Below are 21601 nucleotides of genomic sequence, written 5' to 3' on the forward strand. Positions count from 1 at the left end.
GTGTGTGTGTGTGTGTGTGTGTGTGTGTGTGAATGTGTGTGAGCGTGTGTGATAAAGAGATGAATAGAGACCAAGAGAGAAAAGGATTCTGTGTTTTTAGTGTTCATTCATCCAGGTTGGATAGAACCTGAAGGGGGCTCGATGAAACACTGGTCGCTCATGGACGTTCTCAGCCGCTTCCTGCCCGCACACAAACTACAGCTTCATCAAGCCATCTCCTTCAGGGAGAAGGCTTGTTTGTACATCAGGGAGATGTAGAGGGGGAATATGCCGTTCCACGCCTTGTTTTCACTTGCCTGATGACTCTATCTATCAGAACTGATGTCCTTGGCCAGTCGCTGAAAAGCCCCTTGGAAGCCAGAAGAGAAAGACGTTGACGCTGAGGAGGCCTTCCCCGGCTCCTAATTCATTTTCATGTTTTCTTTTCAGTCGCGGAGAGCCCGGACAAGAGGGGGTCATTTAAACACTGTTCTACCTATTTACCCCAGCGGGAACAAACAGATGTTCCGCTATTATATACACTTGTCTCTTTAATTTAGTGGGCCGTTAGCCCGGCACAATATAGCGGCGCTTTACATGGGGAAATGAGGCTGGTTCTTCTAGCTGACGTGGAGAGCGGCGTCTGATTCCAGCTGTGTGCGTGGGGAACAGCACTGACCCGACCTCAGTCACCCTGGTGAACTGAAGCTGTGTTGAGACTGGATGTCATGCTACCCGATGAAAGGACGTAAATGCATACACAGGTTTCCTTTGAAAAGGGTGAATTAAATCCATCTTTCAGGCTTATTAACTAATCATCGAAAAGAGTGAAGGAACTAAAACCAGGGAATTCTAGGTATTTTCTAATAATACCTTATTGAGTTTCAAATTAATTTTATACCATTTCTGATAGTCCAATTCTCCATATATCTATATCTTGCCATTAATAGGGTTTCAATCCTACTGGAGGTGAGCGTTTCTAAGAACACATAAATCCCATTTTTACTCCTCATGTATTTTTTATTTTCTATCCTTCATGAGCCATCGCAGAGAGATGAAGAACGACACTGCTCTTTGCTGAATCGATATGATTCCCTTTAAAACCTTCAATTTCTCTCACTTCACAAGTCGAAGCGATTGAACGATAACAAGTTTGTGGTAGAAGGAGGTTCAGACCTCCGTTATAAAACCTCTGCTCCTCCTTCTCTCCTTCTCTCCGCTCTCTGTGTGTCGCTCTCTGTCCTCTCCTCCTGTCTCCTTACTATGGCTCTATCCTCTCGTCTCGTGGAGTGCCTGCGTCTGTCAGCCTTAGCCTGTCTCTGTAAAGGACTCGGTGTAATTAGTGGAGTTTCCTCTCCTCTTGGTTCATTATCAATGTTCCTTATTTACATATGATTTCAAACACGAGTAGAGTTCAGCACATCTTTCCCTTCCTCCCCTCCGCCTCTTCCTCCCCTTCTTCCTCTCCTCCGTCTAATAGGATGCGTGGCTCTGCGAGGCGGGGGCGGCCCTGCGGGGGGCCTTTGGGAGGAGAGATGGCTGCTCGCTCTCTCGCTCCTTTCCTCCGCTTTTCTACCCTGGCGCGCGTCTCTCACTACCATTGCTCTTTTCTGCTAAGCAGCGCAGCTGTTGGAGCCTTTCTTCTCTCTCTCTCTGCCTCTCTCTCTATCCGCCTCTCTCTCTCTCTCTCTCTCTCTCTCTCTCTCTCTCTCTCTCTCGCTCTCTCTCTCTCTCTCTCTCTCTCGCTCTCTCTCTCTCTCTCTCTCTCGCTCCCTCTGCCCAGCGGGGGAGCAGGATGCCGCTTCTCCAGGTGCAGCCTGTTCCTGCTCTCTCACCCCCCCCCCTCTCTCTCTCTCTCTCTCTTTCTCTATCTCTCTCACCCTCTTTTTATCTCTCCTTTTCCCTTTCTCTTTTTCTGCGCCTCTCTTCTGAAAATCAGGTTGACAACAAGCTCCCATGCAGACAGTCCAAAAGTAACCAGTACAAAAGTCTCTCTGATAGTCTTTAAATCTCCTTTGTTATTTTTCAGAACTTACAGACGGTCAAAATGACAACACAGAGAACTGTGTAAATGCTTACAAACACACACACACACACACACACACACACACACACACACACACACACACACACACACACACACACACACACACACACACACACACACACACACACACACACACACACACACACACACACACACACACACACACACACACACACACAGTCTCTCTCAATACTTTTTCTTCCTCACTCTCTCTCTTACACACACACACACACACACACACACACACACACACACACACACACACACACACACACACACACACACACACACACACACACACACACACACACACACACACACACAAACACGCACTCACACACAAACAAACACACATACACACACACAACCTCAGAGCATCTTTTGGAAAGTCTCACAGTATAGCACCATCTATTGGCCGTGTGCATGTGGTGCATTTCACCCTAGCGCATTAATAAACTCATTAAGAATTGTCCAACTAATGAAAGCATAATTAATTAAAATAGCTCATAGCTTCAGTAATTATTAAATAAATAATATTTAAGAATAATAAAATAAAATACAACATGTTGAGCTTACTCTCAAAATGTAGAGAGTACTCTCAACATGTAGTAGGCATAGACACATGTGGAGAGTACTCTGCACATGTAGTAGGAGCCGCCACGTGTGGAGAGTACTCTGACAATTGCTTGGTTCCAATCCTACCTAGTAGTGTGTGTGAGTCTCCCATGGTCATGCTCTAGTCTGCTAGTTGTATTAATAAAGGATTCATTAAAACACTCACTCTGCACTCTGACAGCCTGGATGGATATTCTTCAACTACATGAACTTGTATGATGACATTGAGATCGTCTAGAAATAAGTGCTGAGAAATCCCCCCATCAACCTCCATAATGTCTAGAATAGCCCTCTAGCCTTAGACCTGTCCCCCCTGCTTTATTGATAACACACCATTGTCAGAAAGGATCATTCTTAGCCTAAACGTCTTGGTTAAACCCCCCTCTCACTTGGCCTCTCTCTTGACCCCTATTTCTCCCTCTTTCTCTCCCTCTCTTTCATTGTCTCTCTCTCCCTCTTTCTCTCATTATTTTTTACACAACCCTTAATCTGGGTTAAAAATATGATTTAGGCCCAATCCCATTTCTACCCCTTACCCCTTCCCCTTACCCCTCCCCCTTGTTTTGAAGGGGTAAGGGGAAGGGGTAAGGGGTAGAAATGGGATTGGGCCTTAAACTCAGTTCAGGGTCCAAAGACATCTCCTTGAAGCCCGCTCTTCTCTTTCCATTCCCACCTGTGGGTGTCAGGTCCGTCCTGGACGTTGTTCCCGACCAGCGTGAGCAGCTTGGCCATCCTGGCCCACAGCACAGCCTCCGCCGGCCCAGTGGCCGGGGGCTTGATGGAGTGGATCCTCCCCATCTCTGCAGCGATTAATCTACACAGGATCCACTGTTAGAGCGACACCAAACGACATTTCCTTCTCCATCTAACACCCTCATCGTCTTCTTTCTCTAAAAATACTACAAAGGGGCATCATTAATAATAAACCTTTGCCCCTTACCCTTTAAATAGTATTTATTGTTATTTTGGTGCCTCCTGGCCTTTTTGTTAGCTGATTCTTCAGTTAGGGCGAGAAGGGGACTCAAGGCTACCCGAGTTCTGGAGCAGCATGTGTGTTTTCATGGCCAGAATTACTATGGAGGGACGAATCACACAGTTAAGATATAGAGAGCACCGTCTCCATCTTAGTGCCTGTCCTCAGGGCGCTGTGTTCATCTTAGCCTGCTGAAACATGCGTAATTGCCCCCTTAATATTGGCGTTCAGCTGCAGTTGCTGTAAACAATTCCTATTCCCTACCACACTGACTATGAACACAATTCATCCATTACAGTGGATATATACAGCCTCTTTATTTTTGTGGAGTGAAAGCGATGTGTCTATAACTTTTCAATATAAAAATGCATGAGTGGCAATCATAACTTTTTTCATAAATATAAATTGCCCCTTTGACAATACATTTTCTGAAAGATGCTGTTGAGAGAATTTGGTTATCAAAATGTCAATAGTGGGGCTTTACAATGTTGTACAATAAGAGGAGTATCTCTATATCTCTGTTTGTCTCTCCTTCAATTCTCTCTTAGCAATCAGCCAGTTACGAACGGGCATGATTTAAATAGGCACGCTTCCAACTGGCACTCCCCTAGTTTCATTCATTTGTTTTGCACTATTACCACGACATGTAATACAAACCTGAATATGGAAGGTTGCCTGAGCAACCGGTCATCCAGCACCTCTCCCCTCACAAACTCATAGCAGATGCCGTTGTGGAAGCTGCAGTATATCAGAGGACCACAATGGTGAGCGTGGAGAAGCTGAAACATCTCCACCTCCCGCTGGCGGTCCAAGTACAGCTCTGTGTTCCTCCCGTAGACTCGCACCAGGACACAGGCCTCCTGCAGAGAGCCCACGTAGCAGCCCGTCAGGCAGTTGGTGATGCCCTCCGTGAACACCTGGACACAGGTCGGTGTTGAGAGGGAGAGGGGGGTTACCGTGATACACCAACTCCTCCACGGAGGATCCCGAAAGGAACATAACAACCCATCAGAGAAGATATTAGGAACTTTATCCTCCAGACAGACACACAGACAGAGAGATGATAGAGAGATAGAGGTAGAAATGTTCATTTAAAGCAGAATACCTTTGATAATTGTACAATCTACATTCTTACTAAACTAAACGAAGGCTCAATTTAGACGGAGACAATCTGGACAGAAAACGCAAAAAGTGGCATTGTATTCTCACTTCTTATTCCGCGTTTAGACGAGCACCTTTGGGGGGAAATCTCTCTGCGTGCATACGGTAACGCAAAAGTGTGCGAAATTCGATGTAGTATAAACCCCAGAGGCTGTGGTTTATTGGTTGGTACTGTGAAGCACTGCCACACAACACCACCAAGAACGCACACAATTAATTTGCCTTCTCTGTTCTACTATATTCCTATCTGTGATTATTCGGCTTAACTGCTGAAATGACTCCTGGATAGTTATCAGAGCTGCTAGGGCAACTTGATTACCTGACTGATGGAAATAATCGGTCAGGTTTGTTGTTGTTTGCCTGTACTGTACATTGATGTGACGTAAACGTGTACGCGACGAGAGCCAGCGTGATCAGAGCAAACATTTGCGTTGTTAAGCCTTTAGACGGAAACGCAACGGTGGAGCATTTTTCTTTTTTATTTCCATTCTTGATTCAATGTTGGTTTAACAAATTCTAAAACGAAAATGTTTTAAAAGAAAACAGTAAATGCAAAAGCCAAAACACAAATGCAAAAGCCAAAACACAAATGCAAAAGCCAGAATAGAACTTAAGTGAGCATCAACGGATATTGACAATGAAAAGGGACAACTATTATTGTCATTAGTTTATTATAATAAACAAATACAGTATAGAATGTGAATATCCTTGCTCTGGCTATGCATGAGGAATTTGAAAGTTGCAGACATTTTATCGCATATTACAATGTAGGGAACCTGCATTCTGAATTGCATTCTGTAGTTTGTGTAGAAAGAACATCAAATGATTGTATGATGGCACAAGTGAATGAAAAGTTTTAAGGTAACTTATTTTTTATGAGGCTCTCCACATTGTATAATCTTACTACTATATAATAGGAGGCCTGTCAGGTAAGTTGCTCATCCACACTTGGTCAAGTGATGTGCCAAGCAGCCCGCAGCCCGCAGCTCACACACACACACACACACACACACACACACACACACACACACACACACACACACACACACACACACACACACACACACACACACACACACACACACACACACACACACACACACACACACACACACACACACACACCACACACACCACACGCACGCACACACACCGCATACACACACACACCGCATAACCACACCGCATACACACACACACACCGCACACACAGGCACGCACAGACACGCCGCGCAGACAAGCCGCACACTTGCAGACACACCGCACAGATGCGCGTGCGGACACAGACGATGCAAGACAACGGCAAGATGGAGATAACAGCCCCGCCGTCGACACTCTCCCAGCTGAGACGTTATGTCTATTTATTTTTTAATATCACTCAACTCCATGAGCATCCCGCAATGTCTTGCTATATTGATATCCCCTCCTTCCCCCTTCAGACTGTTTTAACGGCCCCGCTGTCAACAAACTCTCCCAGGTAAGACATTCTGTCTGTAGACTGTAGACATTGCGATAAAAGAAGTGAAGAGACAATTTCGCAGGTCATAAACGCAACGGCTGCGACAGCGTCCCTATAAAGCAGAACAAAAACATATAAATAACACAGTATGGTGAATTATGTCTATAGAGTCCACCACAAGACTACATTTTTTTGTTGCTAAAATGTAATATTATTCTCCCCCTTGAGCCTCCCGAAATGTCTTGCGATATTGATATCCCCCCTACTGTTTTTGTTGTTTTATTTGTCTAATGTTTAGTGTGTAGGCTATGTGTGACTGTAGGCTACTGCTGGCTGTCTTGGCCAGGTCACTTGAAGAGATGTTTAATCTCAATGACTTATTCTTCTGGAAAATATAACATAAAAAATAAAATAAACATCTTAACATAAAATAAACATCTTAAACTCTTCAGTCAGGCAGCCAATGTACAATCCGCAATCCTTCCCTCACACCCCCACTTTTCCCTCTCCCCACTTTATTTCACTATAGTTAGGTAGGTTGCTGCCTTTGCTGTTGTTTAACAAAATAAATTTGGTGAAATACACTTAGTTTATTTTACTAAGTGCTTCTGTAAATGAACACAATTTTCAGCTGTTTATTGTTATTATTTTCAACTAACCAATAGGGTTTGCCATGCATTTTTTAAATGTCAATGCACTTTGATCCCTGAATAACAGTAAAAGCTATTGAATAATTGATTTGCATGCATAGTATATTACACTTTCCATTGAACAATTACCACTGTAACCCAGAAATTGAATCATTTTATAATGTAATCAAATGCTCACACACTAGCTGCTTTCAGAAACACGTGTAAGTCCTGATATTCTCCTGATGGGCCGTATGTGTGAACAACATATCCTGACATTTTTACCATTAAAATCTCCTGATTAATACTATCCCTGAGGTAGTATTTTCTCCGTAGGAAGTGTAAAGTACCTTATATGTAAATGAGGAGTATAAAAAAATGTATATCTCACACCACTTAAGTGGGCGTGTTGATGACGCTTCTGCATGTCATTGACTGGCCCCCTAAATGATAATCAGCCTGTTGCCTTTTGTTCACTGAATGTTTAAAAAGTATTTAAATGTTGGCACTGATTTTAAGTCATTTGTGGTGATCGCTAAAAGATAGGTCTTACCATAACCTTATCCTTCACCCCCTGTTTTCTCAGTTAAACACAGAAATGAACTACATTTGTCCAAGTGTTTGTTATATGTGAAATGAAGCAAAAAAATACGCTCTCTTTCTAACTCTGCCTGCTTTCTTCTTAGTCGTTTCTTCTATTTGTCTCTAACTCATGCTCCAATGTTTCATCGATCGATGCTTTCGGATTTTGTGGATGCAACAGAATATATGATGCATCAATTTAGCAACATTTAAGATGATCACGTTGAGGTCTGCCCGTTCTGCCTACATTTTGTTTGTGGTCAAACCAAAACAAACTAGAGTGACAGCAGCCATCCTTATTTTAGGACATGTGTGAAAAAGGCTTGTACGTAGAAAATGATTATGCTTCCTTCATAACGTGAGGAGAAAATGATTATTCTTGCTTCATTACGTAATAGGTGAATCAAAATATTATACGTTGTAACATTATAAGCAAAATGTTATTATATTATGCGCAAAATTTGTTACATTATTGACTGGTGTTTCCACATTATAGCTATGGGTTCAAGAACAACTAGAGTTTGAGACTCTAGCATATGTAAAAATCAGTTTTGTCCATTTCAATCTCAACATCTGTTGATTTCCACTTCAGTTGTGTTGTGGCTTTTGAATTTGTGTTTTCCGTTAATACACTTAAGCTTTTTAGATTCTTGCGGTGTTTCAGAGTGGAAACTGATTTCAGCCACTTATATTCAGTCACCAACCAGAGCCGGCTAACACTTTATAATAAGGTGCCATAATGAATAGCAAACTAGTCATTACCTAACCCTTAGTTAATATTTCTTAATTGTTACTAAAATATCTATTTGGCACAAGTTAATCCTTTTTTCATGATCAATCAAATATTAGTTGTTTGCATAACCCTAACCCAACCGTAACACACAACCCTAACCCTAACCCTAACCCTAACCCTAACCCTATACCTAACCCTAACACACGGCCCTAACCCTAACACACGGCCCTTACCCTAACCATAACACGTGGCCCTAACCCTAACCATAACACACGGCCCTAACCCTAACCAACAACACATGGCCCTTACAATAACACATGGCCCTAACCCTAACCATAACACACGGCCCTAACCCTAACCCTAACCCTAACCATAACACATGGCCCTAACCCTAACCCTAACACATGGCCCTAACCATTACACACGGCCCTAACCCTAAGACACAGGCCTAACCCTAACCATAACCATAACACACAGCCCTAACATACGGCCCTAACCCTAACCAGTGACACTCTGTGGTCAGTGAAAAAAAAAAGCCAAATAGATATTTTAGTAACCATTAACAAATATGAACAAAGGGTTAGGTAATGACTAGTTTGCTATTATGGCACCTTATTATAAAGTGTTACCCAGAGCCGACGTGAGGCGGAGAACGTTGACGAAAGTAACGTTCCCAAAAGGATGTTCCAGACCACCTCTAGGAGGAGGCCTTGAACAGGGTCCATGTTCCAGACCGCCTCCAGGAGGAGGCCTTGAACAGGGTCCATGTTCCAGACCGCCTCCAGGAGGAGGCCTTGAACAGGGTCCATGTTCCAGACCGCCTCCAGGAGGAGGCCTTGAACAGGGTCCATGTTCCAGACCGCCTCCAGGAGGAGACCTTGAACAGGGTATATGGAGTCAAATGTCAGGCTTTTTCAAGACCCCCACCACATCTTCCTAGAAGATTGGGAACTAGTGTTAAAGAACCAGTGAACTGGTGTTAAAGCACCAGTGAACTAGTGTTAAAGAACCAGTGAACTGGTGTTAAAGAGCCAGTGAACTGGTGTTAAAGAACCAGTGAACTGGTGTTAAAGCACCAGTGAACTGGTGTTAAAGCACCAGTGAACTGGGGTTAAAGAGCCAGTGAACTGGTGTTAAAGAACCAGTGAACTGGTGTTAAAGAGCCAGTGAACTGGTGTTAAAGAACCAGTGAACTGGTGTTAAAGCACCAGTGAACTGGTGTTAAAGCACCAGTGAACTGGGGTTAAAGAGCCAGTGAACTGGTGTTAAAGAACCAGTGAACTGGTGTTAAAGAACCAGTGAACTGGTGTTAAAGCACCAGTGAACTGGTGTTAAAGAACCAGTGAACTGGTGTTAAAGAACCAGTGAACTGGTGTTAAAGCACCAGTGAACTGGTGTTAAAGAACCAGTGAACTGGTGTTAAAGAACCAGTGAACTGGTGTTAAAGAGCCAGTGAACTGGTGTTAAAGAACCAGTGAACTGGTGTTAAAGAGCCAGTAAACTGGTGTTAAAGAACCAGTGAACTGGTGTTAAAGAACCAGTGAACTGGTGTTAAAGAGCCAGTGAACTGGTGTTAAAGTACCAGTGAACTGGTGTTAAAGAACCAGTGAACTGGTGTTAAAGCACCAGTGAACTGGTGTTAAAGAACCAGTGAACTGGGGAGAACTGGACCCACTGCTTCAGCTGAAATCCAAACACTTTGAGATCTTAGGAAGGAGGGGGGCCGTCCATGGTCATGACCCACGCCAACTTTGTGATACTTCTTTAGTACCATTGTTGAGCATGAGCGTATTAATGAGCGATGTTGTACATACAATTTGCTAGCTAGACACTGTAGTATTATACTATAGGTTTTCGGGTAGACTAACCCTCACTTGGATGTATTTTGGGACAACTGTATTTTGGGGACATCATGACGTAGTAACACATTGCTGCTTTCGAAGTCTGTCTCAATCCAGAATCATTTACAGGTGACTTCACACAACAACACTGCCTCCAAAGGATACTGCCTTGATAGAAAGCAAGGCAGCAAGCGGCAGTCTTTACAGAAACAACAAGGAAACCAAGGGCAGATATTACATAAATGCTAGGAATACAAAAAAAACACACATATAACAGTAGGTCATAACAATATATAGATGTTACTACTATAATAGCAGGCCCGTCGCACGCGTTACTCAAGTTACCATGTGCGCATGTGCCTAGCAGCCTGCAGCTCACACACACACACACAGCATGCGCAAACGCATACATACACCGCAAGCACGCACATACACATAGCACATACACACCGCATACACACACCGCACACACACGCACGCACTGCACATCAAGACAAAGGCAGCGAAACATACACGTAAGCGCACACACACACGCACACACACCGCACATTAAGACAAAGACAGCGACACACCCGCCGAGGTAAGACGTTATGTTTTTAAACATAACGGCTCTGCCTTCGACACACGAGCACAGGTAAGAACACACACGCACATACCGCAGCGACACTCACCCAGGTAAGGCGTTATATTTTTAAACATAACAGCTCCGCCGTCTACAAACACTCCCAGGTAAGATGTTCTGCCTATAGACTAGAAATTGCGATAAAAGAAGGGAATTGACAATTTCTCACCTCGACAAGCAACGGCAGGACGTTCATTTTTGCATATAAAATAAATTTGTTACATTATCAACTGGGGTCTCCACATTATTGCTATGGATTTACAGTTTTTCCTCGATTGTATAAACACAAAAAATGGAACTAGGCACATAATTCTGAAAACGTGAAGCTCAAGTATCAACTAAAAGGCTCCAGACTGCTAAACTCTAAGCACAATTCGTCTGTTTTCACATTTTTGCTAAACTAAGAACAAATCTCATCATTTAGCACACTTGGTTCACCTGGATCACACTGGCCTTCAAAACGCAACAACTAATTGCCAATAAGTCTAACTCACTTCTCCCCTGTTCAAACTCAACTGGCAAAACACTTCAATCATGTGTCAGAGCATAAAAGAGGACTCGGTGAGCTCTACTGTGTTGTAGATATGGTCCTTTGGCCTGATCAGGATTGGAGGTGGGATACATACTGATTTACATGTAGATCTGTTTCACCTCATTTATATTCTTATTTTTATTTACTGTTCGCCTACGAAAAGCTTTTTATGCAGCCAGTTCAGCTGAATGTTTGCAGTAAAAAAAAAAAATATGTTTTTACTTGTACTTGATTTCATCATTACATCCCCCGAAAGACAGTCTAAACATTTCTTACTGTAGTGTTTTTCATTTTACTCATCAGTGCAATTACTGTACTGTAATCTACCAAAATAGGTAACATTAGTGTATTGTCAGAACAATGTTGCAGCATCAACTATAGGTGTACAGTATGACTCTGGGAAGCTGGGATTGTGAGTTTAGCCCATTGGAGTTCATTTGATAGACAAATATGCATTGTATCCTCTTCTGATACGATTGTGTCAATGCAATATTCATGTGATATATTCACAGTATTTGATTACAATATGGCACTAGTCTTTATACTATATGTACCACCAGTGGCGGACTCAGACTGTTTGAAGGGCAGGGGCAAAAAAATAAAAAGGGCACATTCTGGACAACATGGGGCCCCACCAGCGGACACAGTGGCTTTTCTAACTTGATAGTGTTTTGTTCCCCCAACGGAGTCTTAAAGGCAGCGCTGCCTGGAAGGTCCTATCCCCTAACCTTAGCAAGCGCTGCCTTGAAGGTCCCATTCGGGGCACTTGTTACATCTCCATGTGGCACTTAAAATAATAGTTGGGCTCATAATTTAAAGGGGGGGTCTGGGGGTCCTCCCCCAGAAAAAATGTTGCTTCAAAGACACTGTTTCCCCTTATTCTAGCGACTTTATCAACACCAAAATGAGTTGTTCACATCATTGTGCCCTTTCACATTTTAGCCAAAGAAATTAGGATGCCTTACTGCTTTCATCTTTACTAACATTTAAGTAAAAATTAGACTGGAGAAAATTCAATGTGCCGCTACCATACAGTCTTTGACCGCTGACAGCCAGCTACAGAAACATTTAAGGAAGTTTTCCTTCATGTTGAGATGATAGCTGACCATTATCGTCTCTCTTGCATGAAATGACATACACTTGAATGATCTTGAACGCCCAAAAAATTTAAATACATTTTAAACGGATTATGCCAACTGAAAATATTAAGTTTTTCTAACTTGGCATCTAATTGCGCTTTTCCACTATGGGTACTGCCATACTCTTAATCCGCTTTTTGCTTCGTTATCCAGTGGAGATTTAAGTACCACTCGATGTAGCTGTTTGTCATGGCGACGCAACATGAAAGCAACGCCTCGCATTCCCCGTTCGTCAGCTACCAAAGAGAGGAACGTCTGCACCTCAATAGCTAAACACAACATGTTTTTTTCGGTTTGCCATATTCTTGCTCCAGAGGGCACATCATCATCATCAGGGGCAACCTAGGGCACTCATTAATTTTTGTTCACGTGTAAAGGGAAGCCAATAAGGCACTTTCTCTCATTTTCACCACCATAGAGGGCACTTTAGCACACTTTTTCAACCATGGGGGCACCAGACGGGCAGAAGGGCACTAGAAGGGCACCAGACGGGCAGAAGAGTACTAGAAGGGCACTAGAAGGGCACTAGAAGGGCACTGGAAGGGCACTGGAAGGGCACTGGAAGGGCACTGGAAGGGCACTAGAAGGACCAGACGGGCAGAAGGGCACTATCAGGGCACTAGAAGGAAACTAGAAGGGCACTAGAAGGACCAGACGGGCAGAAGGGCCCTATCAGGGTACTAGAAGGGCACCAGATGGGCAGAAGGGCACTTGAAGGACCAGACGGGCAGAAGGGGACTATCAGGGCACTAGAAGGACCAGAAGGGCAGAAAGGGACTATCAGGGCACTAGAAGGGCACCAGACGGGCAGAAGGGCACTATCAGGGTACTAAAGGGGGCACTAAAAGGGCACCAGACTGACAGAAGGGGACTATAAGGGCACTGTTCTAGAGGGCACATCATCATCATTTATTGTATGAAGGAGCACCCTAGAGGGCACCTAATCATGTTTTGCACGTGAAAAGGACAGCCAATAAGGCATTTCCTCTCGTTTTCGACACTCTTGAAGGGCACCTTAGCGCGCTTTTTCAACCATTGAGCCACAAGGGGGGGCGGTCTGCCCCCCCCCTGAGTCCGCCACTGTGTACCACCTTATTGCAGCTTTAAAAAATCTAACTATTTCTAAACAATTTTATACATTGGAATTTGTAACATGGCCTCATAAAGCCAAAACATATGTAAATAGTATTTTGATGGAAGCATTTTGAATTGATCACGCTAGTGTTTAATTGATGCTCTATATATATATATAATATATATTCATTTGATAGCTGTGTTTACTGTTTGGTGGAAAAAAATAAGTTTTGAGCATTTGTGTCGTTTTACAAAATGATTAACTCTTCTCAGGTTTGTGTTTAGAGTTTTGAGAAATTGAGCTATAGTTTCAGAAAACGTGTTTAAACGATTGAGAAAAACTGTAATTACAAATAGAGGTTGAGCGCGCGCAATGTGGGCGCGAAAACTCTAGTCGCTATAAAGATAGACAGATGGATAGATAAATTAAAGATAATTAATTTTAAGATTAACTCTTACAGTCAATATAATGAGTTGAAACTGTGTGTGTGTGTCAGTGTGGGCCTGCCTGTGTATCAGATTAAAACAGCAGTCACAACAGTGTAATTTGGATAGATGAATCGATAAACAGATACAGATAACATACAAATGAATGATACTCTGGCTGCGTCCTTGGGTCTCAGGACGTGAAGGCGTGAAGCACCATGTGTGCATCCAGCATTTCAGAACATGGAACCTCATGTTTGCTTTGGTTGCTGCACATCTCTGGGTACAATCTAAACAACAATAGCCAAGCGATCATAGTTTCCACGGTTATTATTCCTCCACAGTCATCTTCCCCAAGGCCTTATGATGGGACAGATGGGACATTGCGGGTGTAAGTGTTTTATCTAGAGCACAAATGAACAAACATGCCTGCCTTGACATCCCATCAAGAATTCATACCGCTATATCGAGGGCCAATTGGATACACATTGCAGCAGTTGCAACAATACGATTCAATCTCTAACAAGACACCATAAATCTTCACCTGTGGCTAACCAACAATTTATATCCCTTTGTCCACTGTATCAGTCTGGAGTCCGGTAAACATAAGATGACGTGTGAACATATTGAACATATCATACCAGAGATTAAATGATATCTTTGCACATATTATTTTTTCATTTATTTTTTACATTCTATATTTATGCATAAATATATAAATAGATAATTTATAGATTTATAATCTGATTAAATATTTAAGGATTTATTTTCTATTTGTCAAAAACAGACAAAATGCATTGTTGGAACTGTCAAAGGGGACAAAATCCTCCACTTAATAGCATGTGTATGTTTGTGTGTGCATATAGCTGAACCTTGCCCAGATGCAGAGGTCAGCTCTTCAATGGACTGTCACCCGACAAACATAAACCCTATTTCCTCTACAGATTGGACCTTGTGTTTGCACATGAAACTGGCACACGCCCTGTCCGGTGAGGAACACATTTCTAGATAACACAATTCCCAGGCTGCAAGAAAAATGGAAGCCCTAGTTGATGTCTTTGTGGAGCGATTCACGTGTTCTCCCTTGCGGTATTAACAGTACCCCGGGAAGTAGGGGTGCTGGGGGTGCCCTGTCTTATCACAGAAAACGATCATTTCTAAAAACTCCGGCCAAAGTGGAGATTTCTGAAAACGCCGGTTATGTGTTGTCGTGTCAACGGGGAGAAACGGGATTTTAGGTTCTGAAGCGTCACATTATGCACCAGGAAGTGCTTAACGTTATGTGAGCGCCCGCTGTACCGTATTGGTCAGAATATAAACACAAACCCCATTGTAAGACGACCTATATTTGGAAAAAAGATTTGAAGACCAGATCTTGTTTTTATAAATAAATAAATTGTATTAATTGAAATAATATACGAAAATAAAAAGGCTTAGAATAAAACACTGCATTGCCACTATACAGTAGTGCAAATAGGCCGTACTACACCAAAGACTATTCCTGACACTCCTCTGCCCCGCTGTGTTCGCTCTGGCTGTGGTCGCTCCGCACTGTTTCGGCCCGTGGCAAAGCGAGTCATCCTCGCTGCTGTCCATGGCATTTTGAGACGCAGCATTTATTCAATGCTCATATGACCTAGTGCTGAAAAAAGGTTAGATGAAAAAGTGTGAGGGGAGCGGTGGTGCGCTAAACTTGTTCTGTGTGCAGCTGGGTGTGAATCATGGTGTGAACACAACGATCGATTTTCGACTGTGCGCGCATGCACTGGTGTAATTGAGCTGCGCGGCTATATATCTTTTTTATCAATGTAGCGAGTTGCGAGTCTAGTGCAGGCTGAGTTTTTTTTTTCCAGCACCCCCTGCTGAGAATACGTTCCCGCGGCTATGGGTATTAATGTGCTCATCTATATTAAATGCATTTTTGTGGCTGTTAGGGAGTCAGGTGTTTATCATTCGTGACACAGTAATGTGTTCATCCATCCACAAGAGATTCATGCCTTCCATGTTTTGCACAACAGTTCTGGATACATTTAAATGATTGGCTTTCCTAATGACTGATCTTGACTGAAGGAAATTTTAAGTGAGCTGGAGGTGAAGTTAGTCTTTGATTGACTAGCTTGCAAAAGAGTTCTGTTTGTCTAGCCTGCAGACTGAAACATTAATGATGTTTGTACAATTGTCCCAATCGCAGGTGAAGCCACGGCCACATCCTCGTCCAGTGTCCAGCTGCAGGAAGCACGAACACGCTTTCCGAGTTAAGAGACGTTCTTGCCTTTCCACACCCCACAGTCAAAGCGCATGCCCATGTGCTCCGTCAGCCTTCGGTCTTAGTTATCTTCAGTTACATTATACAGAAGAATCAGCCAGAAACTGACCCAACAGAAAGAGAAACTATCCGCTCTGCATTCACCAAGAACAACTCTCTGGGAAAGAGGAAGGAATGGCTGCTCAAACCCCTTCAGTTCAACAACTGGTAGCTGATCGTCAGGCCTCCTCCAGAGTAGAGACACGTCCTATCCAACTCCATCAAGCAGTTACAAGCGGAGCAGCAGGGCCATTCATAATTGGGGATCAGGTAACAGCACTGACCTCAATGGTTCAACAACTCGTGCCTGGAGCCTCCTCCTTCGCCGGTGCAAGCCCATTTCCTCAACATCGGGCTGTTCCTGCCCAGTTGCTCCTAGGAGCTGAGCCCAGCATCCCCGAGAAATACAAGGGAAATACAGATACGCCTCTGAGGGAGCCAAGATAGCCTTCGTTGTCTCCCTCCTGGTTGGACAATCTCTGGCTTTATCTATAGCACACCATGAACAGCGATCCCCTGTCTGTCAATCCTTTGCCACTTTTGCAAAAGAGTTCCTCCTTTCATTTGAAAGTCCTGTTACAGGACATCAGGTGGCTAAACGACTCTACTCACTCAGTCTGGGTCATAGAATTGTGGGCGGAGTATAGGGTACGTTTTCGCACCTTGGCAGCGGAAAGTATCTAGAACTCGGCTGCATTAATGACATGTTTCCAGGAGGGCCTTTCAGAGGACATCAAATAGGACACAAAGAGGAACCGTCCTCATGGGAGGAGCAAGATGACTTGGAGGGACTTATAGAGTTAGACATCTGAGTCTGTGAGCATCAGAGAGACCGGTAGGTCTTCCCTGCTTCGGCCTCATCTAAATCGTCTGTGGCCCCTTCAGGCATGCCCAGTTCTCCAGGGAATTTGGAGGAGCCCATGAGGATAGGAGGCCAGCGTCTGAACCAGCAGGAATGTTTGCGAGCGATGCTGCTTGTACAGGGGGTTCTGGAGTACCTCCTGGCTACCTGTCTGTACCGGCCAGAAAAAGGGGAGACCTGCAGTAAGGAGGGAACTTCTGACGAGTCAGATCTTTGCAAATAAGTTCCCTGTGTTGCTGTCTACCTTCCTTTCCCGGGGAGATTCGACCCACCATCTTTCCATCTGTCTTCCACCCACCAACTTCCTGGACATCTCCCAGACCCGTGAGTGGGGACTGGGGAGTTAATTTAAGTCAGCTGGAGACAGTAACTGCCCTGGATGGCAGACCCTGGGGCACTGGCGAGGTCCGTCAATGCACTAAGCCATTCATTTTAGCTCTGGAGGGGAACCACTAAGACGGAGTAGTTTCTCCTCATACACTCACCTGAATATTCAGTGGTTTTGGGGTTTCCCTAGCTACCACAGCGCCCTGTGTTAGTTGAACGGTGGAAAAAGGGGAGGAATGGGGTCCATCATGCTTTTTGACATATCCTAAGCCTTTCCAGGACAGGGCATCGGTACTCCACTTTGAGTGGAGAATCTAGATTTCTCTACGGCTCCGTCAAACTACACTGACCTCCATGAGGTCTTCAGCAAGAGAAGGGCCACAACTTTGCCACTACACCGCCCATAAAACGATTGCGATTAACCTCATGTTCGGTTCCTGTACTGAGAAAATCTTTTTCTCTGGCTAGAGCATGTTTCTTCTTTGTGTGAAAGAAAGACCGTACCCTGCATTGCATAGACTATCGATCTCTGAACGACTTAATTCAAGACAGACTAGGTGGTCACTTTTGTTTAACAGTTTTGATATGGTTCTTTTATCGCCCTGGAAGCAACAACGTTAAAGCAGACGTGCTCTCACGGCAGTTCGATTTCACCAAGGGGAATGCCAGGTAATCTCCAGGTTCTGGTGGCCATTTTGCTCCCTCCTGGGTGCGTCCTGAAGCCTTTATTCAGGGTTCCAGCCTCAGTCTAATGGCCAGACTGAGAGGCTAAATCAGGGCCTGGAGACGACACTAAGGCATCTGATGAAATCCAACCTGACAACCTGGTGCTCCCAGCTAGTGCTTCGTCTCCTTTTGAGTGTCAGATTGGCTACCAAGCACCAATATTCCCCTAGCAGGAAGTGGAGGTGGCAGTACCAGCAGTAATGGACTTTGTGCGTCGCTGCAAGTCTGTCTGGAGATGGGCCAGAGATGCCCTCCTGCGTGTCTGGTCCTGCCCTGCCAGGACCAGACACGCTCACCAAGCCAACCGGAGACTTTGTGCTTCCATCCCACTCCAACCTGGGACCAGGTTTGGCTTTCAGCAAGAGTGCTCCCACTCAGGATGGAGAGCCGCAAGTTTGGGACCTTTTGAGGTGCTTCAGCAGTTGAATCCCGTTTTGTACAAGCTAAGTCTACCATCTTCCATACGCATTCATCCCATGTTACATGTATCTCAGCTGGGACCAGTCCACTGTCTCCCAACGTCCAGGTTCTACCACCACCATGACTGCTGGATGGGCAACTGCTCTACATGGTCCACCGGATTCCACAGCACATCCTGGACTTTAAAGGACTTCAAGTGTCTCCATCCAGACCGGGTTTCAGGAGCATCAGGAGCCACTTATAGAGAGGGGGGTACTGTCACAATTGCAGGTGTAGCCACCATCACAGCCACTCCCATTGTCTGTGCCCAGCGGCAAGAAGTGCTGGGTCCTGCTGCCGGCACAAAGATACGCTCTCGCCTTGGTCTCCTCAATCAGCACCTTTTCCACGCCTCATATTAGGGAGCGCAGGCCCATCTTAATAACCTGTACTTTTCTCACCAGTCGCTGATTCTTCCTATGAACAAACCTGCTCCCGCCGTATTCTGTTGAATCGTCCTGGAAGAACGTCCTCCCGTGGATTTTTGTTAAGCCTTAGCCTTAGGGAGATTCTTAGTTATCTTTCAGCTATAGTTCATTTTGAATCTTGTTTGTCCTATAAGGTTTATTTTTGCCTGGTGTCTATTAGGCAATAAAGATCCCTAAATGACTTTTGGACTCTGCGCCTGGCTTCTGGCTAACCAAACATTGCAACAATGTGTAAACATTAATTTATAGACGGCACTTTCTTCCTGCTTGGGTTTAAATGCTGTATAACAAATGTTAGTCAAATTTAAATACAAGTATTTATGCAATTCATGTGCAATCTCTTATCAGTAAACCACTGACTCATCATAGGTAGGCCGACACAGGAAGGGACAGACACAGGGACAGACATATAGACAGACACAGGGATAGAAAATAGATAAGATCAACAGGGACAGAAAATCAGACATAGGGACAGACAGACGGATAGGTAGATTCATTTTATGATTTCTTGATTTCTTGATTAACAGATCGAACATTGTTTTTATAATCATTACATTACATGTTATCAGTTAATTGTAAGCTCCACTTACCTTCATCTGAATGTCCTCAGTCTTCCACTGTGGACGTAGTGTTTTAAGAAGCTCAAGGATTCCAAGCCTTGGTTTCTCCTCATCCACATGGATGTCCAGGTGAAGCAGAACGCCCCCAGCTGCAGCAGAACCTCTATCCATGGTAGTCCACTGGTGTCTCGGAGGCTAAGTATAGAAATACACACAGGATTTTAGAACGCCAAAGATCTGTGAAATGCAAAGTCTTTAGTTATGTATAATGTTAGATATAATGCCTTAAATATTGTCATTCATAGTGGGCGACACCTTAAAATGACCATCTAAACTTTGCACTTAAGCCTAACCTAAATTGATCAAAGCAGGAACCATCCACGAGAATGTACCATTTGTTCAAATGTTCCAGACTTTCTTAATTTAAGTAGCAATGGGTGTATTCCAGCAAGAGTTATCAACAGTAAACTATAATCGTACAATCAGAGCAACTACATCAAGCATGCTAGCAGTTCTGACTCACCTATTCAGAAGCGGATCAAGAGAATCAGAATAGGGATGGCCTTATGAGGGGCAATGTTCCCTTGTGGATCCCCCTCCCGTCCTAGCCCGTACCCGGCTAGTGATTTTTTGTGGGGAAAAGGTGGATTACACATTAACCAGCCAGGATCTCTGGGGCAAAGGCACTCAGATGGTCAGTCATTGGCAGTGTCTATTGAAATCAGCGGTCTTTCAGAGCAATGAATAAGCTAGGTGCACATGCAAGTTTACTAGTATGGCACAAACCTTTATGGTAATTTCACCTCCTTAGAACTGTAGCTCCCTGTGTGCCAGGGCCAAGAATCCCTCACTGGATCTATACACATTTGGCTACTAGTAGTATATTTTAGTAGCTACTAATAGTACTTTATAAAATATTGGCTACTTATAGTACTTTATAAAATATTGGTTAACAGCAGTACTTTAGAAAATATTGCTTAACAGTTGTACAATCTAAAATATATATGACCAGTAGTAGGCTTACTTTATACAACATACCACTGCCAGTGGTGGTACTTTATAAACTATTTGCTAACAGTGAAATTGTGGCAACAAGTTGTACTTTATATCCTTGTGTGGCTTTCACGAATAGGTCCTACTTTGTAGCTAATGTGACCAGTAGTTGGCCTACTTGATATGGTTGGCCAGTAGTTCCGGCCAATAGTAATTCTGCTGGCTGCTTTTCAGTTGTTACTGTTTTCTCAAACAAGCCAGTCAATAGATTGGGACAACAGGGAATAACAAAGGTTGCTTTGTAAACAGGACACATACAGAAGAGCAATGCAAGGTTGACATGCATATATGGAACATGGATACGGGCTGATTGCGTTCAACAGGCCATGGTCACTCGTCTCTGGCCGCCGTTCTTTCCGGAGTGTTTTTATTGGCTGTCTTTGAGTGGCAAAAGCCCAGACATCCATGTCCATAAATAAATGTTTTTTGGTGTCTTTGTTTTCGATGATGTTAAGAATGTGAATTCCTCAAACTATTTGTGTAATAAGCTCTTAATTATTTCATTGTTGCAAGCAAAAAGAGCAAGGTTGCTCGGAATGTCAGGAGCCCAAATGCAGGAAGATAGTCCATCATGGCTTCCTTGTGAAACACTTTACCCTCAATATCATCAAGAATGCATTGAAATATTTACCTTCTGCTGTGTGTTCAATACTCATGAGACACCTGTCTGTAAACAGTTCTGCACAGAAAGAATGAATATAATTGATTCTGACACCAGGTTCAAGGATGTCCTCGAGTGTGGGGAAAAAAAAGAAAAGCAATTATGTACTAAGAACAAAGAGTTACTCGAAGGATTTGACAGAACTGGTTTATATTATTGAAGATTTACACCAACTGCTGCTGCTTATCACTAAATATGTTTTTTTTTTTTTTGTATATTTTATATTTAAATGACTACATTATCCCTCTAAAATGAAAGTTAATCTGTGTAACAATCAACAATAATAATTACTCAATATAGGACATTTAACAGCCAACACAACACAGAGCATTCTGTAAACACGCAACTGCAGGTTATTCAATGTTCTCCTGTCAATGTTAAATTTCACGTGTTGCCATCGTGTCAATC

General features: G+C 43.6%; 1 protein-coding gene across 2 annotated transcripts in view; it reads right to left on the reverse strand.

Annotated features, from left to right (window-relative positions):
* Positions 1-20142, reverse strand: part of LOC132464798 (ethanolamine kinase 1-like) — a 25125-nt gene extending 4983 nt beyond the window's left edge. The window contains exons 1-4 of one of the 2 annotated variants that reach the window (XM_060061376.1): positions 20003-20142; positions 19510-19674; positions 4272-4531; positions 3315-3455 (exon numbers count right to left, since the gene is read on the reverse strand). In XM_060061376.1, coding sequence (XP_059917359.1) covers positions 3315-3455; positions 4272-4531; positions 19510-19650 — 542 coding nt within the window. In that variant the 5' untranslated portion in view covers positions 19651-19674; positions 20003-20142. Of the gene's footprint in view, positions 1-3314; positions 3456-4271; positions 4532-19509; positions 19675-19871 lie in introns of both variants that reach the window. The other variant, XM_060061375.1, reaches the window with a different exon arrangement.
* Between the last annotated feature and the right edge of the window lie 1459 nt (positions 20143-21601).

The sequence above is a fragment of the Gadus macrocephalus genome, chromosome 9, assembly GCF_031168955.1.
Source record: "Gadus macrocephalus chromosome 9, ASM3116895v1".
Taxonomy (NCBI): Eukaryota; Metazoa; Chordata; class Actinopteri; order Gadiformes; family Gadidae; genus Gadus; species Gadus macrocephalus.